The 15163-nt window shown below is 39.5% G+C and overlaps 1 protein-coding gene across 2 annotated transcripts in view; it reads left to right on the top strand.

Moving 5' to 3' along the window:
* The first annotated feature begins 2140 nt into the window (after positions 1–2140).
* col5a1 (procollagen, type V, alpha 1) overlaps positions 2141–15163 on the top strand; it is a 116616-nt gene continuing 103593 nt past the window's right edge. For both annotated transcript variants that reach the window (XM_077194272.1, XM_077194271.1), the window contains exon 1: positions 2141–2513. In XM_077194272.1, the coding sequence (XP_077050387.1) occupies positions 2411–2513 (103 nt within the window). In that variant the 5' untranslated portion in view covers positions 2141–2410. The remainder of the gene's footprint in view (positions 2514–15163) is intronic.

Below are 15163 nucleotides of genomic sequence, written 5' to 3'. Positions count from 1 at the left end.
TTTCACAACTTTTTACCATACAGTTGGGCTGCCAAAGACTCATTAGCAGAAGAAGAAAAAGAAAAAGAACACTAACGGATAGAAGTGCCTACGAACCTTCGGTGTTTGGCCCATAATAAAATGCTCCTTACCCCATTAGAAATCATCTAGAATTGCCCTGCATCAAAGTGGTGACTTGTACATGGGCGAGCATCACTCACATTTTCTTCCGGAATGTTAGAATATAGTTATTTTAAAAAGGGTAAAGCCAATTTGTAGTCCCATCTGGCACTTGGGGAGTCTTAATTTTGGACTTTGTGTGTGTTTCACAGGCTTGTGCAGGTGTGTCTGCCCCCTGCTGGCTCAGGGACACCCTGCACAAAAGAAGCTGCATTCTTCACATTTCCTCTGAGGAGAATTCCCGTAACCTGAGGTGGAGTGAGACATCAGTCTGTAGAACCTGTGTAACCCTGGAGCTGTCCGAGCCTGGTATTCCGTGAGGACGTCATTCTGTACTGTAAACCTCAGCTGAACTACAGTATGATGTCACCTCTGGCACATGCACTTTAAGTCAACATGAAATCAAATCTGACCCTTTTCACTTTCTTAATAACATTCCATGATTCATAACTGCACATTATTCCAAAGAAAGAAAATGTTAGTCTTCGTCATTGCCATTGAGAGAGGCTCTGGTCTTCATAATCAGTTGCTCCGCCTCTAAAATGACATTCCTTTTCAATGAATCCCTCTTAAATTTTTTCATCCTTTAAACACTTTGCTTCATTCTGGTATGTAACCCACTTTTCATGATGCAATCAGTTCCTAAAGGACAAAATTAATTCCCTTACACTTCCAAATTCCCATACTTCAAATTAATTTTCCCATATTCTCAAACTTCTTTTTCTTCTCTATATTTCTCCTCTTCATAGCTTGCTTCCTAATCTACTGTAGTAGTGTAATACGTAAACCGGGAATTGTATATTTCGAATATCATTGCTCTATTCCCCTCTTTTTTAAGTCACTTTGAATAAAAGCATCTGCTAAATGCATAAATATAAATATTGAGGATCCTATGAACTGCAATAAGTCATATTACAGAAGTGAAGTGAGTTGCAAATGGCACTTCACCTTGACTTTGTTGACTTAATACAGGTGTAACCTGGTTAGTATTTTTTGATAAACACAAGCTAAAAAAGAAATTTTCCACTTACTGACATGAGAATGCAACTGATTGTATTGTCCATACTGTACTTCTTTTATCTATATTTATGCATTAAACAAAATAATTGATTGATTTGTAAGGGAAGTAACTGGCTTCATTTTGTTTTTACATGTAACCTGAACAGGATCCCCTTCCCCTCGATACATTCGGACCCATGTCAAAAGGTCATCACCCTTGTGGCCTTGTGTGCTCCAGCTGTCGCGTACGTCAGGAGGTCCTGAATCGTTTCAGCCTTAAAATAGTTTGCAAACTTTAATTTTAGGAACGACTTGAAATAACCCTTGGCTCCCATGAACAGCACCGTTCCTATGCTAGAATAGTTCACATAAGGTAAGACAAAGCAAGTTTATTTATGTATTTTACACACAGTGTTGATTAAAAGTACTTTACATTGGTCCATTATAAGAATTAGAGGATTCTGATTGGTATCTAATTATTATTGGTATTCTGATTGATAACGTCCAGTCAGATTGTCATTATTTTAAATAAACCATTCCGCACGACACAAAATTAAATTTAAATTATATGTATTAATTTCAATATGTATTTTTACAGCCTTTATGATAGACTAATGAAGAACTCTTTCTTTCTATATTATTTAGGACATTACCTTAACAAGAGTCATCCTTTAGTGATTGCCCTAAAATGTTTTCTGTTGCTACATCCATCAAATTAGAAGAGTCAAAAAATACTAAAAGACAGTCTGCAGTCACTTCAATGGACTAAAAACTTTCAGACAAGAGAGAGAGAGAGAGAGAGAGAGAGAGAGAGAGAGAGAGAGAGAGAGAGAGAGAGAGAGTAAATTAAGTCCCACAATGTAAACTTCCCGCCTACCCATAGTAATAACCAATCAGAAACCGAGCATTTTTTGTACTGCTCTCCGATTGGCTGCTCGCCGCGTGACTGACAGTCTTTGTGAATGAAGTTTTTTCCCACTTTGGCTCCGCGAAGTTTCAGTGACGGGGGCATCACTGCAGCGCACTGAGGGAAGGAAAGAACAGAAGGGAAAAGAAGGGAGAGAGGTGCCCCATCCATCCATCTATCCATCCTCTGAATTTTCCTGCAGGACTTTATTAACGCATGGCTGCATGAGAGGCTTTGAGCTCTCGCGCTTTCTCTCTCCGGGACTTTTGGGTCACTGTCCTGATTTCAAGCAGTTGTCATAATACTATCATTAAACTCTACGCGTCAGGACGGACGCAGGTGGTCATGGATACACCTATCAGATGGAAAGTAAAGAGGAGGTTTAAGGAGGTGCGACTGTCGGTACTCCTAGTATTCCTGATGTTTGTCACCTCACGAGTCAGCGCAGGTAAGCGGCGAATCAGCTGTTCCCAAACTGTTACTTTGTGCCGCGGGCCGCGCTAACCCGGGGCTGCGGTTCCGTTGCGCGAGCGCATTCCATGGTCAGTCCGCCGTACCGCGTTTGGAATGACCGGAGAAGGGGGGGGGGGGGGGGGGGGGTCTAGAGTGAGATTTTCGCGTCCGAAGTTCAGTGGCTGTGACTTTTGTTTTGCACCTTTTTTTGTGCGTCAGCATTAGAGCAGAAACGAATAACGGAATGAGGGAAGTTTTCCCGTGCAAGGCAACAGATGCGTGAGGAAATCTTATTGTGGCATCAAACTCCTTTACGCTACGACACTCAACAATTCGTATGCAAATTAGCAAACAGAGACCTCATAGTAGAAATCTGGATTCCAGGATTCCATATGTGTGAATAGGTTTCTTCAGTGCTCCTTTTTTGCATTTCACATTTTAGATTCTTCACTTCAGAATAGGCTATTGGTTTCTGGCATCTGTAAATCAGCATAGATGGCATAGTTTTTTTTAGAAACGTACACTCTTAAAAATAAACATTCCAGTAGGAATCAAAGTCACAGGAGAACCTTCTTAAGTTCTGCTTTAGAAAACCATTTGTGTGATGCTTCACCAGAACCCGTAAAAAAAAACGCTGATCTACCTAAACCTTTGCAGTGTTTTGATTTCTTTGCCGAATCTCAGAGACTATTGAAGAAGCTTTATCTTTAGGGGAGTACGACATCAGGACCCCTTTTGGTATCAGACCATACAACCTAGGATGGTCTTTGTAGACTTTGGAAGATGTTCCAGATGTTTTTAGGGGATCTGGCAGAAATAAGTTTTCCTCCAGCAGGCGCGCTAACTGCAGAACGTAATTGGAAAAATATGCAGGACGAGAAACACACAAGGAGAGAGAGAGAGCGACAGAGAGTTTATGTTTTTCCATAGGCTCATAAAAAACGAACCAATTACTCTGGATCTCCTTTTGTTTGGCGATAGACCGATGAAAATAATAGATAAATGTAAATAAATGCACGTTAGTCTGTCTTGGTTCCTGGTAGATGGTCTGTAATGAAGAACATCAGTGGGTCAGGGTGGAGTCGCTGCGTGTCTTCTGTAGTAAAGCAGAGATGCTCGAGGTGAAGCTCGCAATTATCTTGTAAACCACTTATAAGGAATTACTCAGCAGACTATGTAGAACAGCTATTGTAGAGATATTTATATGCATTTATCAAGTCACATGCATTTTGACATGATCAGCAATATGCCATTTGTTAAAAGTTGAGAAATTATTCGTTGTTTAATCAATATTTTCCATGCAATATGCATGACAATGTTTTTCTTTTTTTAGCATATTAAAAGCCAACTTTCAATGGTTAGATCAGTTGTTTGATCTGGTTTTAGCGTTCCGTCATTATAAAGCTCCTTATATCACACTGTTACTGTGGTGTTTACTAGTTGTGAACGTGAATCAGTGGTTTGTACAGTAATGACGGAGCCAAAGCAGACAGGATATGATCTCTCATTCTCATCCTCCTGGTCTCTCCAGCCTGTCCCAGGGAGTACCCCTCTCTCACTCTCTCTTTCTCCAGGCTGGAGGGAGGGGGAAAAAAAGGGGGAGGGATCGAGAGTGCGGGGTTGGAAATTCTGCTCTGCATGTGTGATTAGATTCGTGTCTGGTCATGGCCACTTGGCTGCTCATTATACTGATGGAATTATTGAGCTGTTTTAATTACAACGAGAGCATTTTGGTCGAGGAACATCTCAAGAACATGCTTACATGCTTAAATCCAGATTCTAATTAGAACCTAAAACAGTTTCATAATTTGACTTTAACTTTCCATATAACTTTTTATTCTCCAGTTCTTTAGAAAACCATCATGTTCTCGTGCTTTAAAGAACTCATTATGCAAAACACTTTTCTGAAGAACCTATAAGGAAACACCAAGAGCGTTTTAATCTTCAAAAAACTATATAGCAACTTAAGAACATGTCATGGAAAACCTGAGGAACTAGGAATTTTATAGACCCGGAAAAGTAATGGAAATCAAAACAGGGCCTTTTTCTTGTTTTGTTTAGCTCTGAAATATTTCATAGAAATTTCTCTTTGTAAACGTAATGTAATCATGAAATTTATTGGTCAAAAGGTGTGTAAACCAGTTTACACAGTCAAAAAATATTCTTTGCTGTACTTGAGAACCATTTATTTCCATTTTTAAGAGTGTATCCAAAGTGTTGAGCAGTGAAAACTTGTCAACTTCATCACTTTTGCCTGCACGAGTCAATGCTGTATTAATTAGAGTGATTCATTGACTTGACTATGTATTAGAGACATCTCTCACAGAGCATCTGTTACAAAGATGCTCAGTAGTGTCAAATTGGATTGAAATGCATTAGTTATTTGGTTTCATTCGCAATCTAGAATGCTTTATGCTAAATTCAACTGCGATCCCTATATAGTGTAAACTACAGACTTCATTACTGTATGCTTCCAATTTCTTAGTGTACACGTGTACCGGGGAAAGATGGTGGATTTGATCCACAGTCAGACTCACAAGTTTTCAAGGATGCACTTTTTTTGAGCTGTGAAGCTGAGTCAGTTTGCAACACTCCGCGGTGTTTCCGCGGCGGTGATGTCATGCAGTGGGCGGGGCTAATCAAATCTCCTGGTATAGAATAACGTGCCGTCATAAAATTTATGGTGGGACTGGCAGAGCATCGTGGGATACAGGAGAGCTCATACGTCAGAGTAGGCTGAAGCTTGTAAAGGCAAAAATGGCCAACGGTGATGCTGCTGCACTTCCTGTGCAGGGCTATTCTGCTTTATTACTCACACTAGTGCTATTTTATGAGATTTTTACGAACACTCTCGGCGGACCGCCCTCGCTCATTTAGCCTGTTGGGTATGCTCCACTTTTGAAAGTACACAAATGCCTTTTAACAAATGGCATGTTGTAACGATTGTTTATTGCCCACGTGTGCTGTTTCTGGTTTTAGTTACTCTTGTTGTTGTGTTCTGGAGACCCTTAAAGCCTTCAGAGGAGAAACTCTGGAATGTTTTAGCCAAAATTTCACACCCTTGGAACCTTTCAAAAATGTTTCTAGTGTAATAAAACAAGCTGTCCATTTCAGCTGTCTTCATTCAGCGATTAATTTAGTAAGAATCATAGAGAGCAATCATAGAACGATGACTCATGAAGAAATCTACCGTAATTCGTGTTGCCTTTGGCTCTATTGGTCCCATTAACAGAACAAGTGGTGTCTTCCTCTGGCTATTAAAAGGTACCCGTCCAGTTCCAACAGGAAAAGGATGAAGGGTTTCCCTCCTAATCAAACTCCCAGAATTCCTTTTTTGCATACAAACTATCCTGTGCGGTATGCAAGATTAAAATGAGTATGTTCCAAATCATAGTATGTTGAAAATGTAATGTTATAAGTGCCTGGATGAATGGCATACTATTTAAGAAGGATTTTCTAAATATGCATCAGTCTCATACTCTCCATATTAAATAGGATGCAAGCTTAAGAGTAAACACCCTAAAGCAGGGATGGGCAACTCCGGTCCTCGAGGGCCACTGTCCTGCAGAGTTTAGCTCCAACCCTGACAAAAATTATTTTTTAGTAATCCTGAAAACATTGATTAGCTTGTTCAGGTGTGTTTAATTAGGGTTGGAGCTAAACTCTGCAGGACAGTGGCCCTTGAGGACCGTAGTTGCCCATCCCTGCCCTAAAGCATGCAGGAAATAGTATGTCAATAGTGACTGGATGTCAATGTGTGCAAGTATGCATCTGTTGACATATCATCTTACATAGCCTGCAATATTAAGTTTAATGAATCTCAAAATTGACTGGATTGCATTGTATTTACAATACATTTTTGAAGTACGTTTCTGTGTCAAAAACGATCCATCTTATATAGCATGATGCTGGGTTAAGATTAGTGCATCTCAAAAAAAATATTTTGAAGGTGCATGGATGGTATACTATTTACAGTGGATTTTTTAAAAGTATGCATCTTTATGCATACTATACATCATACATAGTATTCAAGATATAGATTAGTTTGTACTTTTTACACTCTCATTCTTGTAGTATTCAGTATTAGGATTAGCACATGCAAATCACGTTATGCTGTAAATACATAGTATGTCAAAAGTGACTGGATGGCATAGTATTGACGATGGAGTTTTGAAGTATGCATCTTTTCACACACTGTTTATCTTACATAGCTTGCAATATTAAGATAAGTGCATCTCAAAATAGTATGCTTGAAATAGTACGTCAAATGTGACTGGATTTCAGTATTTTCTATGTATTTTTGAAGTATGTTTCTGTTTCACATGCTGTCACATGCTTATATAGCATACTATGTTAAGATCAGCGCATCTCAAAAAATAGTATATTGAAGCTGAAGGTGCATGGATGGGTGTACTATTTACAGTGGGTTTTTGAAGTATGCTTCTGTTTTATTAAGATACGGTAAATATGAAGCATGTCCCAAATCACAGACAATAGGATGTCAAAGGTGTCCAGATAGCATATTACACCTGATGGATGTTTAAATTATGCATATCTTCACAAACAATAAATCTTAGTATTTATACAATACAATAAATCTAAAGTATTCAAGATTAGGATTAGTGCATGCCAATTCATAGTAAAGAAAAGTCATAGTAGTTCGTTGACAATCAGGTACCCAGATGAGATACTACATCCATCCATCCATCATCAGGTACCCAGATGACATACTACATTCAGTTTGAAACATATGAATGCTTTTTGGACTATTTGGCCACAACCGCACAATATATTATTTGTATCGATCGATACATAATTTTATGACTTTGTAGTATGTCTGTCTGCAATTTTAGCTTGCTTCATACTTAAAAGCACAAACTTACTTTGTAAGTACAGTATGTACTTTTCAAGGTTAGTGTGAGTATTCAAATTGATAGTAGAAGTATGTGAATAGATGGTAGTCCAGTAGTTACCATGTCAGCAGTCTTAATTTTGTGTATTACGTAAGACCAGACCAGCTCTCGGCCCTGTACTTGGCTTCAATGTCTGGGAGGTTCAGCTCTGGGATCTCAGGACAGAAATGTTGTATGTTTTGTACTGTATTAGACAGTGCTGTTTTTGTGGCCAAGTGTAGAATTTTTTTTTTTTCCCCCCTCTCGGTTTGTGTGGTTTGGGCTTTATAGTGTGTGTTTTAGAGTTGCATTGTTTTATGATTGAAAGTGTTTCAAGTCTCCCTTCAATCTAAAGCCACATTTGGGAGGGTGATAGTTGGTGAAACCTTCAATGTCTCAGTTCACACACTATAAAAAACAGATATTGCCTCTTTCAGACATGAGGACCAAACCCTGACCCACATGTCTGTTGGGTTCACATATAAAGTTTCTCATGGATCATTATTTTGAACTAGTGTTTTCTCTCTCTCTCTCTCTCTCTCTCTCTCTCTCTCTCTCTCTCTCTCTCTCTCTCTCTCTCTCTCTCTCTCTCTCTCTCTCTCTCTATCTCTCTCTCTCTCTCTCTCTCTCTCTCTCTCTCTCTATATATATATATATATATCAGACATACTGAAGACGAGATCGCAAATTCGATTTTTTTATATTCAAGTGAATTACAATATAAGATATGTATATTTTATATAAATAGAATAGATTAGTTGAATTGGTTCACAAAGCTACAATGCAATATTTAAAACAACTTAATTGAACAATTAACAGCGGTATTTAAGAAAATATTTATTTCACTTGAGTGATGACTCAAAAGAATCATTGAATCGTTTTCTTAAGCAGTTCATTGAATCAAATGGTCTGAACTGCTAAAATGAATCTTCTAGTGAGAAAGTAGGTTGAGAAGTGTTCAGGACTGTGCGTGTTTCAGAGAGAAAGGACCAGAGTAAGAAAGGAGAAAGTGAAAAAAACAAGTGATTGAGGGGAGAAAGGAAGGTGAGCTATAGTAGTTAAAGACAGCAGACCTACAGGAGATGAGGTCACCGGGTCAGAGGTTAAAGGTGGCATACTGTGGGTGGTGCTCTTCAGATTATGACCACCCCAGAGGTTTACAGTGCCCCATCCGGAGACACAACGTCTGGAAAATCACTTTGAGTGGGATCCATTTCACGCTGTGTTGCTTTTGATGTGAGAAATTACTTAAACTGGTTTGTCAATTTTATACTTAAAGTGTGTCAAAGTTGGTGAATTGTTAATGTGCTTATTAAATCAAGCATAATTATTATTATTGCTCATACACTACCGTGCAAATGTTTGAGGTTGGTATGAATTTTTTATGTCTTTGAAAGAAGTATCTAATGCTCATCAAGGCTGTATTTATGTGACAATTAAATGGTTGAAAAAATTCTATAGAATTTGAAGGACCATATCTGTAGATCAGAATATTATAGATAGAGACTTGCGAGTGGGCTCTTTTGACTTGGCAACAACCTAGTAGAAACCCAGAACACCTTCTCAGAACACCTTAGCAACTGCAGAGCAACTCCCTTGCAACCACATAGAACACCCAAGAAACCTCTCAAAACACCACGCAACTGCATAGCAACTCCCTAGCAACCACATGGCAACATTCTCACTGCATAGCAACTCCCTAGCAGCCACATAGAACACCATAGAATCCCCATAGCGACATTCTTAAACCACCTTAAACCTCCTAACCGTATGCTAATTGTCAATCATATTTACGATAGTGGTCCTGACAGAATAGCAACTCCCTAGCAACCACATAGAACACCCTAGGAACCCTATAGCAACATTCTTAAACCTCCCAGAACACCTTCGCAACTGCATAGTGACCCCATAGCAAACACTTAGAACACCCTAGAAACCCTATACATGAATATCAGATGATGTCACCAACGTCTCCTCACTGACGTCACTCAATTCTAAAACTTGTTTTCCGCCATCTTGAGTACCTGATTCGGCAAGATCGATACATCAGTCGCAAAGGAACTAGAGCTTATTCTCTGGCCGAGCCCGAACTTGCGGGCCGATATTTCCCGTCACTATCCTCGGGCCGGGCCCTTGATCTAGAGACATGCACTCCCAATGCAAAAGAGTCCGGCGCGGGACTAGATTTGATGCCGAGTGCGAGCGGCAATGCACTCTCTGTGTGTGTGCGCGTTGCAGGGAGAATAAAACGATTCGCGGGACTCCCGCAAACTGGAAATATCTGTGAATAAAACATATAAAAACTAATACATTTTTGCAGAAAAGCAACAAGAACTAAAACAAAATAGAAACGATTTACAGGCCAGAGTTTCTTTTAAAACACGTTTGCAGCGTTGAGCGATGTAGCCAATCACAGACATACGTGTTGATTTCTTCAACGCAAAGGCCAATCAGAAGCATTTAAGATAGACTCCCCTCACTGCTCAAAACCTCTATGCTCAAAACGGACATTGTGTTCAGAGCTCTGTATGCTGACAAATCCTCTAATTGTAACATACAAAGTGTATATATTATGAAAGATTCATTGTGCAGTCGGCTTAATTGATATTAACAGAGATGTGAGATCGCGTTTAACTGATGTCATCTTTTTAGGAATTATTAAGGGAGCGCATTCAAAATCCTTCAATCACATCATGCCCAACCATGCACGCAGCTGCTTGCTTTTATGTTATATTGATCAATTGATCGTGGATTAAAATATATCCACCATCTGCTTTTGAAGAAATGTCGTATCGTGCATTCTGTCAGTAGCATTTCTGGCGCCTCCGTCTCAGCATAGGCTACAACGTGACGTATATTCACATCAAATGTTAACGCAGAGGAACGGGACAATGCAGTTCACATAAGTTCATTATTTGCATGTGCTAACAAGTCATTCACGTGTTGATGCGCGGTTCTAACGAGGGCTTTTCTGAGCACGTACACCGCTTCGCAAGCACACTAAGCCTGTCTAACAACAGCGACAGGTTACTGAACTAAGTTATCTTTCTAGTCTTATTGCGCGAATACTGTCAAATACACACAGGGTTTACATAAACAAAGTTGGTTATGTATAAAGTGAAACAAACAGAGAAAATCTGCTTCCTAGCTAATGCCGTCAGTATTGTAGACAGTACTCGGCAGGTACTCAAGATGGCGGCAGTCAACTGGAAAAAGAGCGGATGACGTAAGAGGTCATGTGACTGATATTCATGTATAGCAACATTCTCACTGTATAGTAACTCCCCAGAAGCCACATAGAACACCCTAGGAACCCTATAGCTACATTCTTAAACCTCCCAGAACACCTTCGCAACTGCATAGTGACCCCATAGCAACCACATAGAACACCTTAAAAACCCCATAGCAACATTCTCACTGCATAGCAACTATTGAACATTGTTAGAACATCTTAGCAACTGCAAATCAAGTCCGTAGAAACCATATAGATTCTCACTGCATAGCAACTCCCTAGCAACCACTTAGAACACCACTGAAACCCCATAGCAACATTCTAAAACCTCTCAGAGCATCTTTGTAACTGCATAGTGACTCCATATCAAACACAGAACACCATAGAAAGCCCAAAGCAACATTCTTAAACCAATCAGAACAACTTGGCAACTTTATAGCACTGCAGTGGAGAGTTCTGCATGGGCTTCTGCTCACATCTTCAGAAAGTGAATCTAGTTGTATCAGTATAGTGGGGGGCAGACAGGGTTTTAGTCTTTCGGATTACATCTGGTCTTGATACAGCCTGCCACCCCTGCTACACACACACACACACGCACACGCGCACGCGCGCACACACACACACACACACACACACACACACACACACACACACACACACACACACACACACACACACACACACACACACACACACACACACACACACACACACACACACACACACACTGTTGTTTGCCATACATGCACGTGTGTGCGTTCAGATCTCTGGTTCCCAGAGTTTGAAAGTTGAAGTTTTCGAGTATTGTATTTCTGTCTGCTCTGTTCTGTATGAATGGACTCTTTCACAGAGCTTTTAAACGGACTCCATGTTTGGGCTTTGCTGAGGCTTTGTTGTGATTAATTGGGGGGGTCAGTGTGTGTGTGTGTGTGTGTGTGTGGCTTCTCTAGAGTTCTAAGCACCCCTACAACGGCCTGAGGTTCCCTTGGGCTGTCATGAGGCTCACACATGTGCACACACTTCCTCTGAAATAACATTCCCTACATACCTGTGCTTGAGCTGCTAACTCGGTGTCAGCATGACTAGAGCACCTCAGAGCATCATGGGGTATGTGTGTTTTTGGAGCAAAAAGCCACAGATGGACCAGCATAGATGGTTTTCTTTCATTCATTTGCATTTAGGATTGGAGAAATCAGAGCGAGTGAGAGCGAGAGTTTGTGTTCTCACATCTGGAAGCTATAGCCGTCATTGTGCTGTCTGCTGATCCCAGAGAAAAAGAAGGAAAAAAGCGGGGGGAAAAAAGGAAAAATGCCTTCCAGATGTTTTTCCCCTCCCCTTGCTGTGAAACAGCAGAGGAATAAAATACTGTTTCATTAAGACAGAAGAAAAAAACATGGTCCTCGCAGTGAGGAAACGAGTGCGATTGTTGGTACGGAGGGTTGCAAAACGTGCTTCGAATTCACACTAATCACAAAACGGTTTGTTTGTCTACATATTCTGCAGTTTAAGCAGTTATGCCCATGCAGACCTACTGACCTGACCCTTTTTTGTAGATTTATGCATTTGTATCTGTTTATTTGTGTGTCTATGCATGTGTGTGATAATTGTGTGAGATTGCAGAGCTTTTTTGAAAGAGAGGATGAGACACGTCAATCTGTTTTTTAAAGGTTTCTTATTTTGTTCTTACTGCCAGATGACTTACACTGAAACCCCCCCAAAAAAACCTCATTTTCCATTTTATAATAATAATTTAAAAAAACTACAATATATAATATAATATGATATAACTATAAAAACATCCTTAATAATATAAAATATTTTAAATATGTTAAATGTATATATAATATAATATAATATAATATAATATAATATAATGTAATATAATAATATATTTTTTAATTATTTGCCCTGTTGACAATCTTTTTCTTGTATTAATCATAAATCTCTTTTAATTTTCTTAAGATTTATACTTAAATATGTCAGTGAGGCAAGAAAAATACACTTAATTTGTATATATTCTCTGAATATCATCATAATGTCCTACACAGATTAGCTTCTGAGCTAAATTAATCTTGTTTTAATGATGTTAAGATATATGTTGGAAAATGCATGGAAAGCAAGACAAGCTATTTTATGTTTTTTTTTTTTTTTGCTATGTGATGTTATCATTTGAAAATATGCTCGCAAATAGGTGTTTATAACAGAAATCATATGAATCAAACAGGCTCAGAATGGGAGCACTTTCTGACATGGTTTTCCACGTTTCATTTTTAAAGGGACACCAGGCAAGCCTGAGTGTGTTTTCTCTACAAAGCTCCCCCTAGCTCCCCCTGGTGTCTGGTAGTATATGCTTTCAAACACACTGTTGTAAAAACGAACTGTTGTCCCCCCCCCCCCCTTGCCACCAGCAACCCAGCTGATCAGCTGTCAACCCAGCTGAGCATGAACCGGCTATTTTAAAACTTCAAAACTAATTTCGTAACTTCTATATTTGCTAACAAGACGGTCACGGAAAATATTCTGAGTCTGGGCTTCATTTTAGTTGACGAGGATTTGTAGCATATTATGGATCAATACAATACAGAATGCGATTGGTGAGCCATCGGCTTCTACATGTAGCGCACTGCAAAAAAGCTACACCGCCACCAAATAAAAGCAAAGTAACAACTGGATGCAGCGTGCAAGCTAAATTAGACACATAGAAGGGCAGCATCCTGCATCCATCTAGCTAGATCAAGCCAAAATCTCCGCTAGCCATTTAGACGCGGGTAGGATACACCGCTGTCTTGATTTGAAGAATTTGATATCTATTTATTTGCGAACTAAGTTACACAAATAAAACCGACAGAGGAGCGCCAAACAACTACAGAAATCAAACGTGTTTGCTAATGACAATGCAAACATCAAAGTTATAGTATCTAGTAAGCCCGTAACAGACAGCGATCATAATAAAAACCTTTACAGACAATAGCAAACATCCTGAGGTCACAATTACTTGAAAATTAAATATTAAACATAGTTTATTCCAAAGATACTTACAAGTGCAACAGCAAGAAGGCCAGGTCAGCATTCAGGTCAGGCTTCTGTTTCCCTCAGTTCTCGCCATTCTGAAAAAGCCGGTCCGATATTTACTGACTTCTTGCTCGGTCAGTGTCCCGTTTCCTCTTTCGTTTATCCTCCGACAAAGATTCCCTAGCTTTCTGCTTCTTTTTTACAGGCTCAGCCATAACTCAATCTATCGTTGCCTTATGCTTATAGCTAGCCAGTGCTTGAATGGGGGCGTGTAAGTGTGCAGTGCCGTCAAGCAATTCGTTACATCGTGAGACCTGATATCACAGGATACTTCCTGACGGCAAAGTTACAAGTGAGTTTTTTCCGCTCTCAGGCACCAGGGGGGTGCGAAACCACCACCATTCAACCCAAAATAAGTAATATAACCATTCCACTGACTCCGAAGCTGTTCAGTTAAGGTAAAAAGTTCCCTGGTGTCCTTTTGAATTTATATACAGTACATATTGATAGTGTGTCATCGAGTTGCATTTGCATTTGCAAAGTTAAACTCTGATCAGGTTTGTTGCATCGTCATCAGATTCTGTCTCTCATGTCACCTATCTATGACCGCCAGCTATCTATGACAATGAGTGACTTCCTGTCATTTTTGTCTCTGCAAACTTCTGCCATTGAGTATGATTATGTATTTTGCTTGTGTGTGTGTGTGTGTGTGTGTGGGGACCTCTGTTGTGGCAATTAAGAGCCCTCATATCTCACATGCCACATTCATGACCCTGAAACAGGGAATTATGGGATTTCCCGGGGTTTATGACCAACACACATGCTCCTCGTTGCTTTTTATGTGAGTGACTGCAGATCTATCTTTCCATCTCATGGAAAGGAGAGACTTTTTGTGTGAAAAAAAGATGTAAAACGTTCATTAATATGCTACAGAAATGCCACATATGTTCACATCACTACAAAACATCAGATGCCTAGATCCCTCGTCCAAAAAGTGACCCACAATTTTTTTTTGTTTTCTTACTAAAATATACCATTATAGTCATAGTTTCTGTTAAAATACTATAGTTACTGTACTGTTGTTATTGAAATATAAGGGATCTCTTGCAAACTGGATAAGATGCTTTCAGAATATGTCTGTTGTTTTGTATATTTTCATATGCCAGTAGTCACAAATACCAGTTTACCACAATTGTAGAAACAATACCTGTAGTAATTATGGTATTTTAAAGGAAACTATGACTACCATGGTAAATGTTTGTACGGGTCAGTACACATGAGGTTTCAAAGCTTCTTTGAGTTTTCTTAAGGTTTTTATTATCCCGTAGATGAGGAATCACTTGAGGGCAGCAGTTGCAGTGCTTCATTTGAGCAGTATGCTAAAGGTTACGTGCTTGACTCTCTCACGTCTCTGTGTTTGTGTGTATGTGTGTGTGTTTTACAAAGCTTTACTATAATGTGCATCTTAATCAATCATACACTTCCATGTGTGTGTACAGCACATAGCCT

Source organism: Siphateles boraxobius, unplaced genomic scaffold (assembly GCF_051911475.1).
Source record: "Siphateles boraxobius isolate OS27281-9 unplaced genomic scaffold, OSU_SipBor_1 11, whole genome shotgun sequence".
Lineage (NCBI taxonomy): Eukaryota > Metazoa > Chordata > Actinopteri > Cypriniformes > Leuciscidae > Siphateles > Siphateles boraxobius.
This window is presented reverse-complemented; position numbering and strand designations above follow the sequence as displayed.